Source organism: Rousettus aegyptiacus, unplaced genomic scaffold (genome assembly GCF_014176215.1).
Source record: "Rousettus aegyptiacus isolate mRouAeg1 unplaced genomic scaffold, mRouAeg1.p scaffold_m13_p_1, whole genome shotgun sequence".
Lineage (NCBI taxonomy): Eukaryota > Metazoa > Chordata > Mammalia > Chiroptera > Pteropodidae > Rousettus > Rousettus aegyptiacus.
Window position 1 is genome coordinate 70,064,923 of NW_023416284.1, and position 16,892 is coordinate 70,081,814.

General features: G+C 36.6%; 1 protein-coding gene and 1 long non-coding RNA gene across 5 annotated transcripts in view; both read left to right on the forward strand.

Moving 5' to 3' along the window:
- The window catches only part of LOC118613683, a 37,071-nt gene extending 21,971 nt beyond the window's left edge, over positions 1–15,100 (forward strand). For 2 of the 4 annotated variants that reach the window (XM_036236787.1, XM_036236786.1), the window contains exon 5: positions 3,342–7,313. In XM_036236787.1, coding sequence (XP_036092680.1) covers positions 3,342–3,530 — 189 coding nt within the window. In that variant the 3' untranslated portion in view covers positions 3,531–7,313. Of the gene's footprint in view, positions 1–2,908; positions 7,314–14,172 lie in introns of those variants that run through there. The other 2 variants (XM_036236797.1, XM_036236792.1) reach the window with 2 other exon arrangements.
- A 243-nt stretch (positions 15,101–15,343) lies between these two features.
- Positions 15,344–16,588, forward strand: LOC118613686. The gene is made up of 2 exons (XR_004955697.1): positions 15,344–15,726; positions 16,262–16,588. It is a non-coding gene; the product is annotated as an uncharacterized LOC118613686 (long non-coding RNA).
- Positions 16,589–16,892: the final 304 nt, after the last annotated feature.

Consider the following 16,892-nt stretch of genomic DNA (forward strand, 5'->3'; position numbering starts at 1 on the left):
ACTGAGAAGCTAGAACTGATTGATCTATGAGGTTCTGCTCAACTCCAATATCCCATGCTTCTAATTAATTAAGTTGTTCATTTGGGGTCTTGTTTTTAAAAAGAATTAGGTTGCATGCCATCATGATTTACCTTCCCCAAGAATAATAACAATGCCCTCAAGCTAGTTTTAAAGCAATGGCCAATAGGATATTGCGAGCTGTAGTGGAGGAATCTCTGACTGCTATGTTGACATCATTCTATGGAACATAAGAACAGAAGTAGGCAGGAGGCTACTTAAAAAAACAAAAACAAAAACAAAAACAAACAAACAAACAAAAACAAGTTTTAACCAGGCAGATTTCAGCAGAGGTGATGAGAAGTAATTACATATATTTTAAATCTGTGCCCTGTAGGATTTGCCTATGAAATGAATGTGGGTTGTTAGGGGGAAGAGTAAAAAAATTCTGTACTTTTTGGTCTTAACACCTAGAAGGACAGAGTTGACATTTATTGATGGAGAATCTTGTGTGAGGAACAGGGTTGGGGGAAGAACAGTTTAGTTCTTCTCATATTAAATTGAGATGCCTACTAAGCATTCAAACTGCGATGTTGAACAGGCAATTAGATACCTAAATCTAGAGTTTAGGGGAAATGTTTGTACTGGAGATACAAATTTGGGAGTGATTATCTCCACATTAATGGTTTGTAAAACCATAAGACTGGATAATGACTTCTAGGGAGAATGTAGCTAGAGAAAGGGGTCCAAGTGTCAAGTTCTGTATCACTTTAATGTTCAAAGGTTAGAAAGATGAAGAAGAAGCAACCAACAGTGTGAGAAGTGACGAGTGAAAAAGGGAAGTCAGGGGAAGAAATCATTTTATAAAGCAAGAAGTCCCTTAGTCAAGCCAAATGCTCTTAGTATGGTGCAAGCTGGAAGAAGCCTCACGTGCAAGGAAAAAAACCATTAGAAATGGGAGCCACCTTATCTACTTCTTCTTCCACTTTATCCTTTGTCTCTGGGACAGAAAGGATTGGAAAGAAGGAAGACTCTTTAATTTGATGTATTCAGATATAGAGAAACATATCAACTTGGGTAAAATGTGCGTGTGTGTGTGTGTGTGTAATCACCTGCTTCTAAATTCAGTCTACTAAGGCACCATGTAGTAATTTCTTCCGAGAAGAAATTTTGTTTTTCTGTGTTTTCAGTGACCTGATAGAGTTGATGCAGTTATTTAAAGAGCCTACTTTTCAACTGGAAGAATGCATTGTAGAAAGATTTTTTTCAAAAATCCCTAAGTGAAAAAACCTTCTCTCTTTTTCTTACTCATCGTTTGAATATATTCCTGTATATCCTTGTAAATAAGATACATGAAATGAATGAATGAGCTCTAATAGAGTATCTATTGATTAAGGGACATATTTTAGGCTCAGTTTTGCACAGAGCTTTGTGGCATGCCCATAGTTGTCTGAGCACTCTCGTGAGCCAGCATACTTTGACGCTTATATCTGTCATTTAGAATACCTCTTATCTGCAACCTTCCTTTCAGTTTGGACTATTCCAGATGAGGTGTTGCCAGGTAATCTGTGAGGTGATCTGTACTTTCGTACTTCCTCAGCTGTGGCAGGAAACGGCTCTGATAGATACCCAGAAATTCTGGTTATGAGTCTGGTCTTATTTGTCTGGTTGCTTTGTAGGAGTCAAGCAAAATTTTTCCTACTTAGGTCATTCTCACTGTTCCCTCCTCTATTTGATCCTCTTTGCCTGTGGATTTCAGAATCACAATTATAAACATGAGATTTTCTTATATTCTCAGAATGTTCTTTTTGGTTGCTTTGAAGAGGCCCGTTAACTGGCCTGTGGTCTTGTAGAAGAGTGAATCACTTAATAATTTTATTATTAAAGTTAGATGCTCTCTACAGTATAAGTTACACAGCTACTTTTCCTAATTATGTGATATTTCAAGTCAGTGGATGTTTAAGAATTTTGGTTCTCAGTTATGCAGATTGTACCTGAATAGGTGCAGACCATAGGAGTAGCCCAGAAAAACATTCCTCCTGATATGTTAAGCTGTGTCATTTTTACTGACATTACCTAAAAACATCTGTTATCGTAACATGATTTAACATTTCATTCCGATTCCAGTCACCTTAAATGTCACATAATGACAGTAGGTTGAGTGTTTCCTTTTCCCCTTACTTATCACATTAAGTATTAATTCGTAACAAAAAACATATTGTTTTTGTCTTTACTTCCTAAATTTTCCACAAGAAACATAAATTACTGGTACAAAAAATAAAAAGAAAAAGAAACACAAAAGAATTTCTATAGCAAATGTCTTTATTTTATTTTATTTTATTTTTGCTATTCTTTGTTTAATGTTATTATTAAAGGAGTATGGATTGTTTCTCAGTGACTTTTCTAGCTTATTGAGGGACCTTGGGGAATATCAGTTCTGGGTGAAGATAATATGCATAAAAACCAAGATTCATGTGAATTTTCCCTATACTACCAACACAAATATAAAATTCAGTTAGTCTCAAAGACAAAGTGCAGCACAGAGGATGTTTATAAAGGAAGGCATCAATACTCTGCATTTTGGGGGTGCCTAAGACATAACCAAGTTGTAGTATTACATCATGGGTCCATCTTTGAGTGAATCTGATTTCTATGTAAGTGATATATATGCTTTTTTTAAAAAAAAAATTAACTTTTTAGTTGGAATGATTATATGTCTACAGAGAAGCTGCCGAGATAGAACAGAGTTCCTATGTACTCTTTACTCAGTCTCTCCAGATGTTAACATCTTACTTAACTGTGGTACATTTGTGATGATTTGAAATTTAACCTTATTTTATTACTATTAATAAACTACAGACTTCATTTGGATTTCACCAGTTTTCCCACTAACGTTCTTTTTCTTTTCTAGGATCCAATCCAGAATGCAAAAATGCATCTAGAACTCCAACTTTTGAGAAAAATTAGGACCAAACTTAGAGCTATAAAGACCTCAGACCTAATAGATAGTGATTGAGATTCGGAATCTGGAAGAGTAAATAGAAAGGGCACAGACTTCCAAGAAGTAGCCATAATTATGTTTTACTTCAAGCCATGACTGAAGTATTTCTAATGCTACTCCCAGGTCACGTGCTATTTTCTTTTATTATCAGAATTTAAAAAGGGTTCTTTTAAGTCAAAATATTGAAAACCTCTTAACTACTATATTCTCCTGAACCTAAATGAAGGATAGTATCTCAGAGGATTAGCAGTATTGCCTAAATGAAAATGTTTATATAATATTCCCCGATGTAGTCATTTTATACATAAGTAGTACCTTATGTATTTCTTTTTTTTTTTTCCAGTTTATCCCTTATCCCTTGACCTGTCACTACAGTAAGCATCACACTGTTTCTTCAACTCATTCATTTACCCCGACAAGTACTGAGAATCATTTTATGCTGAGTGCTAGGCTGAGCTATATAGAGCCAACAGTCTTTTGGATGAACCTAGATAGGATAACCTGGCATTACTGTATAGTGGATAGGTGCTAATGGAGGTATTACTAGAATGTTGTGGAAAGAAGCATAGAAGACATGCACGAAGCAGAGAAAACTCCTGTAAAAGATATGGATGCATGAGATATCATGTTCTTTTGAATTTTCATGCCCTGCCTGGGAGACATGATAGAAACTGGATGTATGGGTGGGGGCTCAGAATGACATAAAGACCTTAGATGCCAGCTGAGCCATCTGAATTAATCATGAAGAGGATGGCACACCAATTTTGCTTTGGAAAGATTGGTGTAGAGAATAGATTGCTGGAGGAAAGATTTCTGAGGCAGAAAAACCAGAGGAAGAATCTGAGATAACACAGTTTACGTAAGAAACTACAAAGACTTCCTTCCTGTTCTTTACTTCACTGACACCTAAGTAATCCTTTCAAGAGCAGGCTGAAATGATGTTTCCTCTGAAAAGCCTTTCTTTTCTAGTCCCCAGACATACCTAGTCACCCACTACCAGAACTCTTTGTTCATAATTCAATTCTAATATTTATCATGGAGTGTTGTAAGGATTGTTTTCGTGTCTGTCTCCCTACCATACTGAGGTTCCCTAGGTCAAGGCCCATGTCTTATTTATCTTGGAATAGTCAGCATTTAAGACAGTGCCTGGCACAGGGTGTCTGCTCAAATATTTGATGAGTACGAAACAGAATGAATATTTGCCAATCATGAATAGAATGCAGAAGAAAATTGACTTTTCTCCCCAAAATGAACATTCACTGGTACTCAAATTCATTTTTTGCAAAATTCCATGCACAACCATTTAATTAGTTCAATTGAGGAAACAAGGAAATGAGACTCAATTAAAGAAGAAATTGTAAGTCTTTAAGCAATTGATATAAATTAGAATTGCTTGCTTGTTCCTGATTAGATAATCAAAATTTGTGAGTTAACAAGTAAAAAAGAATTTATGGATGCAAACTTGTTGCAGAATACATTATAAAAATGATGTGTGATTTACCTCAACTATATTATATGGACAGCAATTTCTTTAGTTATGAGGATTATCAATCTGAGTAAGCAAAATCTCTGTTGCTGCTGGGTGCTAACTAATTTTTCAGGGGAAAAACTCAATTTAGCCTATTTGGATATTTGTTGCCTAATTCATAAATAGTCACTTGAATCAAGGGTCACAAGAGCAAATGTCTATGGGGGCCAATCAATTAGCAGAAGTGAACAAAGGCACCTGGTATAATAAACTAGGATGTTCAAAAGACTAGAGAACTACGATTGTGTCTGACCCATCTCAGAGTGACAGCCCTTACTCCGATTCAACAGATTGCTGACATGCAGGAACTTGGAATCAGTTTGCTGTAATTTTTCATTTTTAATGAGCAGCCAAATATCTCAATTTTTTAAATGAAAACTGTATTTTTATACGGATAATAAATTTAGAAATGATCGATACTGTATGAGTGAATCCTCTTCCAGCAATGGCAGCCCAGGTTGTTTTGGACCAACTCTCCCACTGAATGCAACTAGAGAAGCTGGACTAAATATTAAAAAAATAAAAATAAAAAAGTGAAATTATGCAGAGCCAGCAAGGCCTTGAAGAACTGTGAAGTCAAGATCTGGGAGAATATGAATGTCTACAGAAGTGAACCTGGTATTTGGGTCTACTTTCTTTCTAAAAGTGATTGTCGATTCTTGAAGCTGTGGCTGAGAAGATGAAAACTGAGAGAGCTCTGGATAGACTCCTGGAGGTGGGGTACTAAAAATTGCAGGTCAGTGTTCACCAAGGAGTAGGGATTTGGTAAATACTTGAGACGGTTAGTTTGGACCCAGGATGGCTATACCCAGGAATAACAGTGAATTAGAAATAGGTCAATTCTCACAGGAACTGAAACCCAACTTGAGATGATCTCTATTTGCTCATTAGAATAAGATATTTAGGGGTTAGTAGTGCCTCTAACCTAGCTTTTTGACAAAACCTACCTACATTCACTCTGGAGGTATATAGATAGCATGGTACAGAGTCTCTTGATAATTTTTCGTATATATGTCTGGTGATTAGTGATAACCAGGCAAACAAGGAGACCGAATGTGACTAAAATTTAAAAGAAAAACAGACAAGAGAAAGAGAGCCACAGGTGATCCAGATAATGGAGTTGCAGATACAGACTTTAAAACGACTACCACTTATATTTAAAAAAATGTCAAAAGGCAAGATGGAAAATGACTTCAGAGAACTAGAAACAGTAATCATGAACCAAAAGAAATTTACAGAATTAAAACACTATCTGGGCCCTAAAAAAAATTCACAAATCAGATTTTGAGCACTGCTCTAAACATTCTGAGTGCAGATGTAACATAATGGCATGAGAGTAATAAATTGAAGGCTGGCCTGGTTTATAGTATAGCATAAAGCATTTGGTGAAAGTAATTAACTTTGTCTTTATGATCCACAAAGGATAGCAAAGACTATAGATATCAAAAAAAGTTGAGAGAACGGATGAGGTCCAGTTTGTTTCAACAATGACTTAGACCTTCAATAGCTCTTACAAATATGAATTAAGCTATAAAAATCTCCAAAATAAGACCTGAAAAGCTTTTACAGGGAAATGCTGAGTGTTAATAATAGTAGGTTCCATAGTCTGTGGAATCAAATAGTTCTAGGTTCGATACCTGAGTTTGCTTCAACTGCGTGGGTGACATTGGACCAGTTACTAAACTCTCTGAATGTCACAGTCCTCAGTTCTAAAATATGGATGATAATTGATTTGTTGAAATTGTTTAGAAAATTAGAAAATGCTGTATAAAACTTCCAAGCACAATGAACCCCATAGAGTAGGTGTAATAGTTCATTCGCACAGTCATTGGCACAGAGACGGTCTCTACCTAGTGTTCTTTCTTCTCTACCCCACCTTTCCAAACCTGTTGCCCCATGCATTTCTTCATTCTCTTTTTCATTCCTCTTATTTTATTTTGCAGAAAAAAAGGTCTATTTCATGTAATTAATTACCATCATCTGGAGTTAATATATTTTAATATATTATCTGGCATATAATGAAATCTGTATCTGAAAATGAGTGTATTTTAAACATCATTGATTTAAATTTATTCTGAAAGTACAAAAAAAATGACCTTTTTACTTTCTAAAAATATGTCCAGAATAAAATAGTATGAGCTAGCTATTCAAACTGAAAATCTGTTAGGATTTTTTTACTTTTTTTGCCAAGGAGAGAGGGTTGCAGCTCTAATGTTTATGTGGTTGTTAGCCTCCCTTGTGATAAGCAAGACAGCTTAGCAGAGGCCCTAGTCATCAGCAAGACCCCCCATTGCTTCAGTCAACGCACAGAATGATGGCAGGGAAAAAGCTTTGGCATTCATTATCTAAAACCTTTATTTTGTGGTCATCTTTCCTGCCTTCCACACCTTCCTTTAAGTGTAAATTTCTATTATACCTTACCATATTGAAAGACAGAAATCATGAGTTATTCAAGATTAAAAAATACAATGTCTTTATTTCAAATTATTTTGAAATACCTCTCATGGATGAAATGCTATTATCACTTGCCAAGAGACTTTCACTATAACTAAAAAATATATTAGAGAACAATTTTTATATAAAAACCACATTATATGAGCACTTTTTATTTTCAGTCTATGTACTTTAAATATTACTGCTTAGGAGAATTTTAATGTTTGCTTCCTTTCATATGAAAAATAAATTGAACTTTTATTCTTTACTTAAAACTTTTTAGACATTTTTTACCTGATTTCTCTTTTATGTATTTCGTGCCTCAATTTTAACATCTCATTTTTAGAAAGATGATTTTCCTCCAGGTTAACATCAGAAAAATGGCAATATTCTTAAAGAATGGAATTTATGTCATTTTCTGCTCTAAGATAATAGTTTTTTTTTACAACACGCTTTCTAAATGTCAAGGTAAACTCTGTTGACCTGGATAATCAAACAAAATTTTTTGTTAACTCAAGCAAACAAACTATATACATATACTATACACACACACACATAGACACAGAAGCAAAACATTCTTTTACTGCCTCTTGGTAGTTCCTCATTGGAAAGAAATTTTAATTCCCTAAGTATGCATCTGACTACTTATTAACACCAGGCACTGGAGAGATCAGTCAGTGTGATTGGTCCCTGCGCTGAAGGTGCTCATGGGTACTGGTGCCGTGGGCATCTCCAGTGTCCTGAGTGTTTTGGAAGAGACTTTCTCGCAGGTTAGTTTGTTTGTCTTTTTCTCTTCTCCTTCTCCTCCTTCTTCTTTTTAATAAACTTTAGTTTTTAGAACACTTTTAAATTTACAGAGTCATTGGAAAGAGTACAGAGAGATTTCATATATCTAGCTTCCCCTATTATTAACAGTTTACCTGGTCTGGTATATATAATTATAATTAATGAATCAATCCTGATACGTTGTTATAAACTAAAGTCTACACTTTATTCGAATTTCTTTAGTTTTCATCAAATGTCCTTTTTCTGGTCTAGGATACCACTTAGGATGCCACATTAATTGCCAGGCCTCCTTAAGATTCCTTTTGATGTGACAGTTTCTCTGACTCACCTTGATTTTAATGATATTTGATGGTTTTGAGGAGTAGTTTGTTTTTGCTTTTAAAAAAAGACAGAAAGACTCGATCATAGGCTGAGAATCACAACTCCTGATTTTTTGAGGCAGGATTCCTATTCAACCAGATAGTCCTGGGGTGAAGGCTGGGCAGTTTCTTCAGTACAACTCCTGAGCTCTTCAGCAATGTCCCTCATAGGACTTTTCTCTAAGCCCACTCATGGGGCACGTTCAGGCAGCAGCTGCATTTCAGATCACTTTCCTGACTCTAGGCAGTGATGTTTGGCCTCTCCAACCTTTTCTGGTCTACCTCAGTCTCTCCAGATTCCAAATATTTCTTTATGCTTGAAGTTCTAATCACTTTTTTAGAGAACTTGGTCTTCAAAAACCACAACTTCCTGGTCTCTACTTCCTGAAGTGAAGGGGAGTTTGTATTCCATCATTCTTCTAGAACTCCCAACAATTTCTAATGCAGTAGCAAAAACCAAACAAACAATCAAAAAACACAAAACAGTTGAGTTCACGCATCAAAATAGATTGAATGTTTGTATTCTGCTAGACATAATCACAATAGCAGAATTAGCATTGTTAATAGAGGTGTGTACAGAATGCTGGAGGAGCATAGAGGAGGGAGAGACTAAATCTATCGCTTAGGAAAAGGAAGAGGAGCAAGAAAGGGATCGGCAGAGACTAGAAGGTTTCTCATAGGTAATATCTGAACTGTGTCTCCAGTGAAGTGTGGTGGGCAGTGCAAGGACCTCAGATAAAAGTACTATCCTGAGTGAAGATATGGGGGCATAAAATATCAAAATGTTTAAGTAACTGCAAGTAATTCTGAACTGGTGCAGTGTAGAGGGAATAAGAGGGAGTGATAAGAGATGAGATTGAAAAAGTAAGCAGAAATCAATCAGATTTGAAAATACGTTTTATATCACTCTCAAGTCTAAGAATGCTGTTGAATGCTGTGAGGTTAGGTCACCTTGCTGGCAGAACAGTGAGGTTTAAGATCTAGACCAGAAAATGTTAGGATAGGTCAGGAGTTAGTGCACTCCGGGAAGGGATCTATCATCCCAAATGGGACCATTTGGTAAAATGGTAAAGGAGCACATTTAAAACTTGACTTTAAATGTTCTTAGCTTGCTGAGCCTGTGGGCTGACTAGGAATTGGTGATGTAAGATTTAAGGCTAGGTTATATGAGACCTTAAAATGTTGGCTGCCTGGATTGAGATGCTCTTTGGTCAAAGAGAAGTCCAGGAGGCTATTTGCCCTCTAGTGGCAACCACAAAGCATTTTCTACTTTGCTAGAAATAGGACTAAACTATACAGTACAGAACAGCTTAACTCAGGAAGTTAGCACTCATTGTACTTCATGGAGCTATTTGACCTTAGACTTGAACATCTAGCTTAATACACAAGCCTAATATGAATTAGCTGAAACAAACAAAAAAAGACAATGTTTAATATTAAAAATCTATCATACATAACACTACTATTATCATTCTCATTGAAATTACAACTTTTCAATATTATGCTTTTCAATAGTATTACTGTATCATAAATTATATCTTTCAGATTAAGTGTAGTGATTTAATTATTTTCCATGTACAATATAGGGGAATATTTGCAGGTAGAGAGATAGTGTCCTGGCATATCCAAGAATCTTTTTAGGCCCGCTGATCTGTTCATTTAGATTTTACACTTAACCATTTAGAGAATTTTGGCTACCAAATTTAGCATTACAGAGTTTCCAGCTCATTTCTTTCTTTTTCTTTTTTCTCATATAAACGATTTATATCCTATTAAGGAATCTTTGGTATTAGTTTTTAATCTTTAAAATGTTCATTCTTTTGAGAAATAGTATTTTCTACTGCCTTTGCTAAAGGCATTTTGCAGAAACATCTCATTATTTATTTATAAGAGTAAGTCTACAGAATAAGGTAACATTGCCACTGGCCTACTATTGCCTCTACACACACACAAATGCATTCATAATTGATGGAATGGTCTTTGGTAGTGTTGCAGCTACAACAAACTTAACGTCAAATCTCTGGGAGCACAAATGATATCATTATATTTGTTAAGAAATGAATAAGGGGCATATGTTTAAAATTATCTGAAAGACCTGTATATAGATTGGGTAGGAGAAAGAGAATTAGGTGTGAGGAAGAGGAGAGAAATCAGACTGAGGGATTCTAGTCTAGAAGAACATTTGAACCATGCCTTGCTAAAAAAGTGATTTTTGTTTTTTTTCCCGAGTTGTCTTTCTTGTTAGGGCAGATTAATAATTGACCACTATGTTAGCCTCCCCTCACCCCTCCACCGCCCCAGGCATTTAGGCCCTCAAAGAAACTGAAAATCTTTGAGAAACAATAGGATTAGATTGCCTTAGAAAATTCTGATCAGATGAACATCAAACAGGCAGGTGAGATTTTTCTTGAAATGCTTTTTAAGTTTCCTTCTCTTGGGAGTGAAATTATTTCATTAGAGAGTTCTGTCCATCCAATGATGACTAATGATGAAGATGTAGAGCTATTGACATAGAAAGATATGCACCCCATGTGGCTAAAGCGGGGCAGAAGGCAGATTACAAAATATATGCATAGTAAAATGCCATTTTTGTAAAAAAAAAAAAAAAGACTATATATTTAGACTATAGAAAACCATGTGGATTTGCTCTAAATGTTAATAGAAATTGTCTTGGGTTGGTAGGATTGTGGATAATCTCAGCCTTTCTCCTCATTTTTCAGTGATCTGTATTTTAAAAAAATGTTTTAAAAGAAATGTTTTCTTAAAACAGAAAAGACAGTTACATTGTAGGTAGATGACCATTTGTAAATACTAATATTTATGTATGTATATGTGATTGATTTGGGTTTTAAAACTTATTTAAAATCCTATGGAACCAGAACAAAATTAAGATAAATGTTAATCTGATTTTAGAGTGGCATAATTTTTTTTGACGTGTTAAAGCAAATAAACAAAAACCGTAAAATATCGATTTATCACATTTAAGGTTTCAATAGGTTTTTAAGTGGAAATATTGTTTAAATAGTAATTAAAGACATATACCAAGCTCAGATAAAATATTTACAATATACAGAACCAATTAAAAATGCTTAGCACAGTACCTGGAACAAGGTAAGTGTTTAATAAGTGTAAGCCAATATTATCGTTATTTATATTTATAAATATAATCCAGTTTTTGCAAATCTGTAAGAAAAATAAAAATTCTTCAAAATTGGAGACAAAATGAACAAGTTTCTGATCACGAAATAGCTAATAAACATTTGGAATCAGGTTCAAGCTATCCAATAAGTTATAGAAATGCATGTTAAAATTACATACATATAATTTATAAATATATATATATCACTTTTACCTATCAAATGAACAACAATTTGTAATAAAGATAGTTCCCAGTACTGGCAAGTTTTCAGAGAAATAGATACTTATATACTATGCAAGTGAGAAAATGAACTAGTACAAACTTTCTAGATAGTCTTTTGTCAGTAAATATCAAAACCTTAAAAATATTTATACCTTTCAACTCGGCAATCCCATGCCTAGGAATTTATCTTAAAGGAACAGTCAAGAATATTAACATATACTCTTTAAAGACTCAGTAAATTCACTTGTAGGAATTTATCCTACAAATAAACTCTCACATGTATAAAATGACACAGATACAGGGTTATTTTTGCAGCTTTGTAATAAGAAATTGGAAGCAACCTAGGTCACCATCAAAAGGGTATTTTGAGGAATAACAAAGTGGAAAAGAATGTGGCTACATAGAAAAAATATCAAAATTTAATATTTTAAATTAAAAAATAAACAGAATAGTATAAAATGTATTTGCTTGTATATTCATAAAAATACTCTGAAAGAGTACCCTAGAAATTAATAATAATGACTTCTGTAGGGTATGATTGGGAAATTAGGCAGATGTAAAAAAAGACTAAGAGGAAGAATATTCTCTTTTGGTTTTCGAACACACAAATGCATTAATATTTTTTAACTAAGTGCATGAATTGAGTTTTTAAAAATACAGAATGCAGCTGCAAGATAATGTGGAAAAGCCAAATACCTTTTAAATGTCTATACTGAATGAATACCATACCTGAAATTAACTGTACTTATTTTTCCTCTTTGAGGACAGAAAAAAAAAAAATGCTTTTCTTCTCTTGGCATCCTTATACCCAAAAAAGTCCATGATATAATAGGTACTCAATTAATTTTAGAGATATGATAAATCAATGAAGGTTTAATATTTTAGTTAGTCACCAAGGAAAAAGCCACAGGACTTCTCACTTTCAGGATTTTCTTTTCAGCAAAAACTAAAATTATTTTTGAGAGAACACTGAAAATGAAAGTTCCAAGGGTCCAAGTAGCAATTTTAAGAATTTACCTCTTCCATCAGTTCTAATCCTAAAGAGGTTGTTCATATAGATTATTAAAGATAAGATAAAATCAAGTGAAATAACTGCAAGGCAACACACTGCCACACTATGATACCATATAGGTTCATAAACCAGGTTTATCACTTCCATTCAATAATGTGCCAAATCACTTTTCCTTTTCTTGCCAATGAGAGATATCAGGATATGTTCACAACTCAGCCATGACAGTTAATGAGGGATAGAAGACAATGAGCTTAGAATATGTGCTATAAACCATCAAAATCCACCACAAAACACACCAAGTATTAAAAATGATCTAGTGCTAGTGTAATAGTTAACCCTAGGGGAAATGTTCTGGGGCAGAAATGAAGTCTATAAAATGAGCTGGTGACGATATATTAGATTAGTGATTCTCAACACCAGCTGCACATTATAATCACTTGGGGAGCTTTTAAAAACACTGATACCAGGGCTGCACACTCAAAGAATCTGATTAAATTCGTATGGGGTGGAGCCCAGGCATTTCTATTTTTTAAAAAGCTCCTGAGGTGATGCTGATGTGGAGTTAGGGTTGAAAAACATTCCATTGGTATATAAGAAGGATGGAGGGAATTATTTTACAGGAAAAGATGACTTAATCAGCTGGTTCCAGCCATTATAATTTATGCAAAACCAAAAATTTTTAGATTAAACTGTTCCCTTTATTTCCTAATCTCCCTAGCCCAGACCTTATCCAAAACTCCATGCTTGGACTATTAAATTATTTCTTGTAGGTCTGTCATTTACACTTTCAGTTTTGCTTCATATTTCCACCTTGTGCAACAATAGCAAATGGTTTCCTTATATCAACAACTCTGCCATCTACAGAATGTATGCAATCTGAATTTCCCAACATGGCTTCCACATTGAGCTCTGTCATCACCTAATGAAATCATTTTGCTGTTCGGTTTCCTCATCTACATCAAATTAGTTGGGACTGATAATTTTTAATGTTCTTTTTGGCTCTAAAATTGTCATTTCTCCGATTTATTGCCATACTACCCACCCCACCAGTAAAAATCCAATCTTATACAAAATCCCCTCTGCTGCCCTACTTATTTCTTGCTCTTTTTTTCCCCCAGCGTTGTCATTTATGCTGTTCCCTCCCCTAAAAGTGTTTTTATTTCCCGCAGCCTAGCACATCCTCAGTTACCTGGCTCAAGCTCACCTCCACCAGAGGCTTTCAGGAAATGACATCACTTTACATCCATCCTATTCTTACTTTAAGACTTCCTTGGTAGTTTGTACTACAGACCCTCTCCTCAAAGTCCGGTCCATGGGCCAACATGACTTGTATGTTTTTTATACACACATAATTCCAGCCCTCACCCAAGTCTGCATTTCAACCAGATGAACATCAAACTTTGAGAGGCTCTGGCCTATAACAGTTTACTAGCATCTTTTTTTGTTTGTTTGTTTTTTAGTTTATTTCTTACTTGTATATCTTTAAAGGTTTTTCAGGACAGGGATCCTATCTTCTAACTTAAAAAAATTTTTTTAACAAATTTCTAGGACTTATTATCCAGATAGCAGGTACGATGAACTGTTCGTTGAATAAACGGACAATCATTGTGTTTATCGAATACAATTACAGACATAATAAACTCAAAATTTAGTTTTAAAGTTTAGTAATACAATGATGCGCTTATAAATCTTTAGGGGTCGCAAGAGAACATCTCACCAGGTCTCCTTTCACAAATGAAGAAAAGAGAGGCCCCGAGAGGGAAATGACGGCAGCAGGGAGGGCAGATTTAACATCTTCTATAATCTTCAGGCCACACTCTCCAGTTTTCCAGTTTCAGTAACAACACATCACCAATCTTGAACACCAGCCAAAACCAAGTAAGCACCAAAAATAGATGTTTAGAGATACAAGGGTATTCATTTTACTCAAGCCTTTACTCAAAGACTATTTGCTCTTGCATTGAAGATTATCCATCATATTTTAGAGTCCTTATCATGTGTCTGAGAGAGAGCTAAGTGCTGGGGAGACCGAAATGACCATGACCTAGTGCCTAGCCTTCTGGAGGTCACAATCTAAAGGTCAGCAAGACAGGACAGAGAAAAGAACAGAACATAGAAGCACTGAAAAATTGGAATTCTTTGGATTCGTTTACCTTCTAGACCCTTAGTAGCACTATATAGTACAGCACAGTGGAATAATGGAATCAAGTGCCTGCGTTATGAGTTTGCTATCTCTCTTCCGTATACAATTTTTTACTACTTCTAAACCTCTCCGATTTTTTTTTTTTTTTTTTTTTTTTGTCATACCGGCACAATGCAAAGCACACAGTATACCAGCACATTGAATTAATCCAGTACTCTCAAAGTCCACCTTATCTACAAGGACAAGTTTTGTTTTCCCTTTTTTTAATGATTATGTGACACAGTCGCAAGAAGTGGAAAGCAAGTTCTCTCTAACTGAACCAGGCCCAGCACCCAGGCCTCCCTGAGGAGCGCACGCCCGTGGGGTGGCTGGCAGAGAGCAAGGACCACGATGCGGAGCCGCAGCCCCGGCACGAGGAGCGGTGAAGCCCAACTTGGCTCAGCCTGGAACGCGCCGGCAGCCCAGGGAGGGGCGGGGCGGAGGCGTCCCCCGCCCGCCAGCCCGCCGGGCCTCTCGGCTCTCGGCTCGAGGCGCATTCCACCGCCCTCCTCCCGCGCGCCGCTCTCCCTCCCCCGACAGCTGATTCATTGGCTCGGCCGCCCAGACTGCCTGGCGCCGGCTGCGTGACGTCACCCATTCACCGAGCCCGCCTCCCCCCTCCGCTGGCGCCAGCCGGGCGGTCGTCCTGACAACGCAGACGCCAGCGCGCACAATGACTTCCAGCTGGAGCAGCTCAGCCTGCCCTCGCGCTCGCTTGCTTGCACTGGGCTTAAGAGCGCGGGAGCGGGTTTCTTTTTTTCTTTCTTCCTCTCTCTCTTTCTCTCTTTTTTTCAAGCTCCTGCGGGTTCCCCCTGCCGGGAAGTTCTCTCTCTCTCTAGTTTCTAGGGCTCTGGTCCCAGTCTCTTCTGAAGCGTGCTTGCAGGCGCCCTTCCTCGGTCGCGGGCTCTCGGGCTCTCTGTTTTGCTGGGCAACATCCCACGCTGGGCTCCGCAGGCTTGCTGGCGGTTGGGTTCAGCCCTTGCAGCGCTAACACCTGCAGAGTCGAGGCTCCTGCCAAACGGCGTAAAGCAAAGGAGGAAAAACACACTGCCATAACAGCAAAAATGGTAAACCTCAGCTGTCTTAGAGAAGAATGTCTAAGTAGGTGTTGATTACCTCCCACAATCACAAAACAACTTTAAAAGAATTTGCACCATCCCATGTTAAAACGAGGTGGTTCTTTGCTTTTAAATCGGACATCACGACAGTTAGGAACTTGAAGTTAGGAACTTAACGCTTCCAAATGGATAAAATTTTCCGGAACAAAACAAATCTGGGAAATTGCAGTGTAGTAAATTAGAATGGAGAATACGAGCATCACATTGGGAAGGGAGATGAAAGGAGACAGGGAAGGGAGAGTGGAGGAGGCGTAAGGGGGGACGGCAAGAGAAGAGATGGTAGAAATTAAAGGTTTTTTTCGGAGTAAGGCAAATAATTCAGCTCTCAACCCATTTCCACCCTCACCCCACCCCTACCTAAAAATCTTTAAACCCTGAAGGTGGGGTGGAAGGGAAGAAGACATAGCTATTAACTAGAGTTGGGTGGGAGGTAATTCCTTATATTTAATCTCACATTCTTGCCAAATCTCTTGCTTCACAACAGCTGCATTTTTGGAAGTAAGTTCACTACTGAGAACTAAGCGAAATCCTCCCATGGATAGCATAAATCTGCATTGTTGAAGCTGCTCATCTGCAGGATCAATGGGCCCAGATGATTCACACTCCTTTTCCAGCTCTTGCAAAAATACCTCCAATAAAAACTGGCACTTTGGCCATTTTCTACTTCCTGTTAGTCCAGATTTCAGCATATCCTTCTTTGCTTTGTTTCTTATTGTTTATACACTTGGTCCTGTCCTAAAACAGATTTAAAGACCTTTGAAGGCAGAGAAGGACTCTTTCCTAAACTTTGAATCTCTTGGCACAGCTTGAATAGATGTACAAGTATTTTTTGATGATGATGCTAAGGAATGATTAACAACCACACAAGGCATTTAGTTGGCCGAGTCATCATTTATTGGCTCAAAATAATCCTTGGATTCTATGTTTTCCACACACTTGGAACAGTTCAATATGAAGAGACTACTAGGTAGTAGTTGATGATCATTAATAAAAATAACTAATGTATTAGAATTCATGGTTGAGATAGGACTATTTACTCTCCACATGTTTTCCAGGATTATTGCTAGTAGTTAGTAGTCAGTAGTTTGCTAAAGAAAAAGAAATTTTTTTAACCT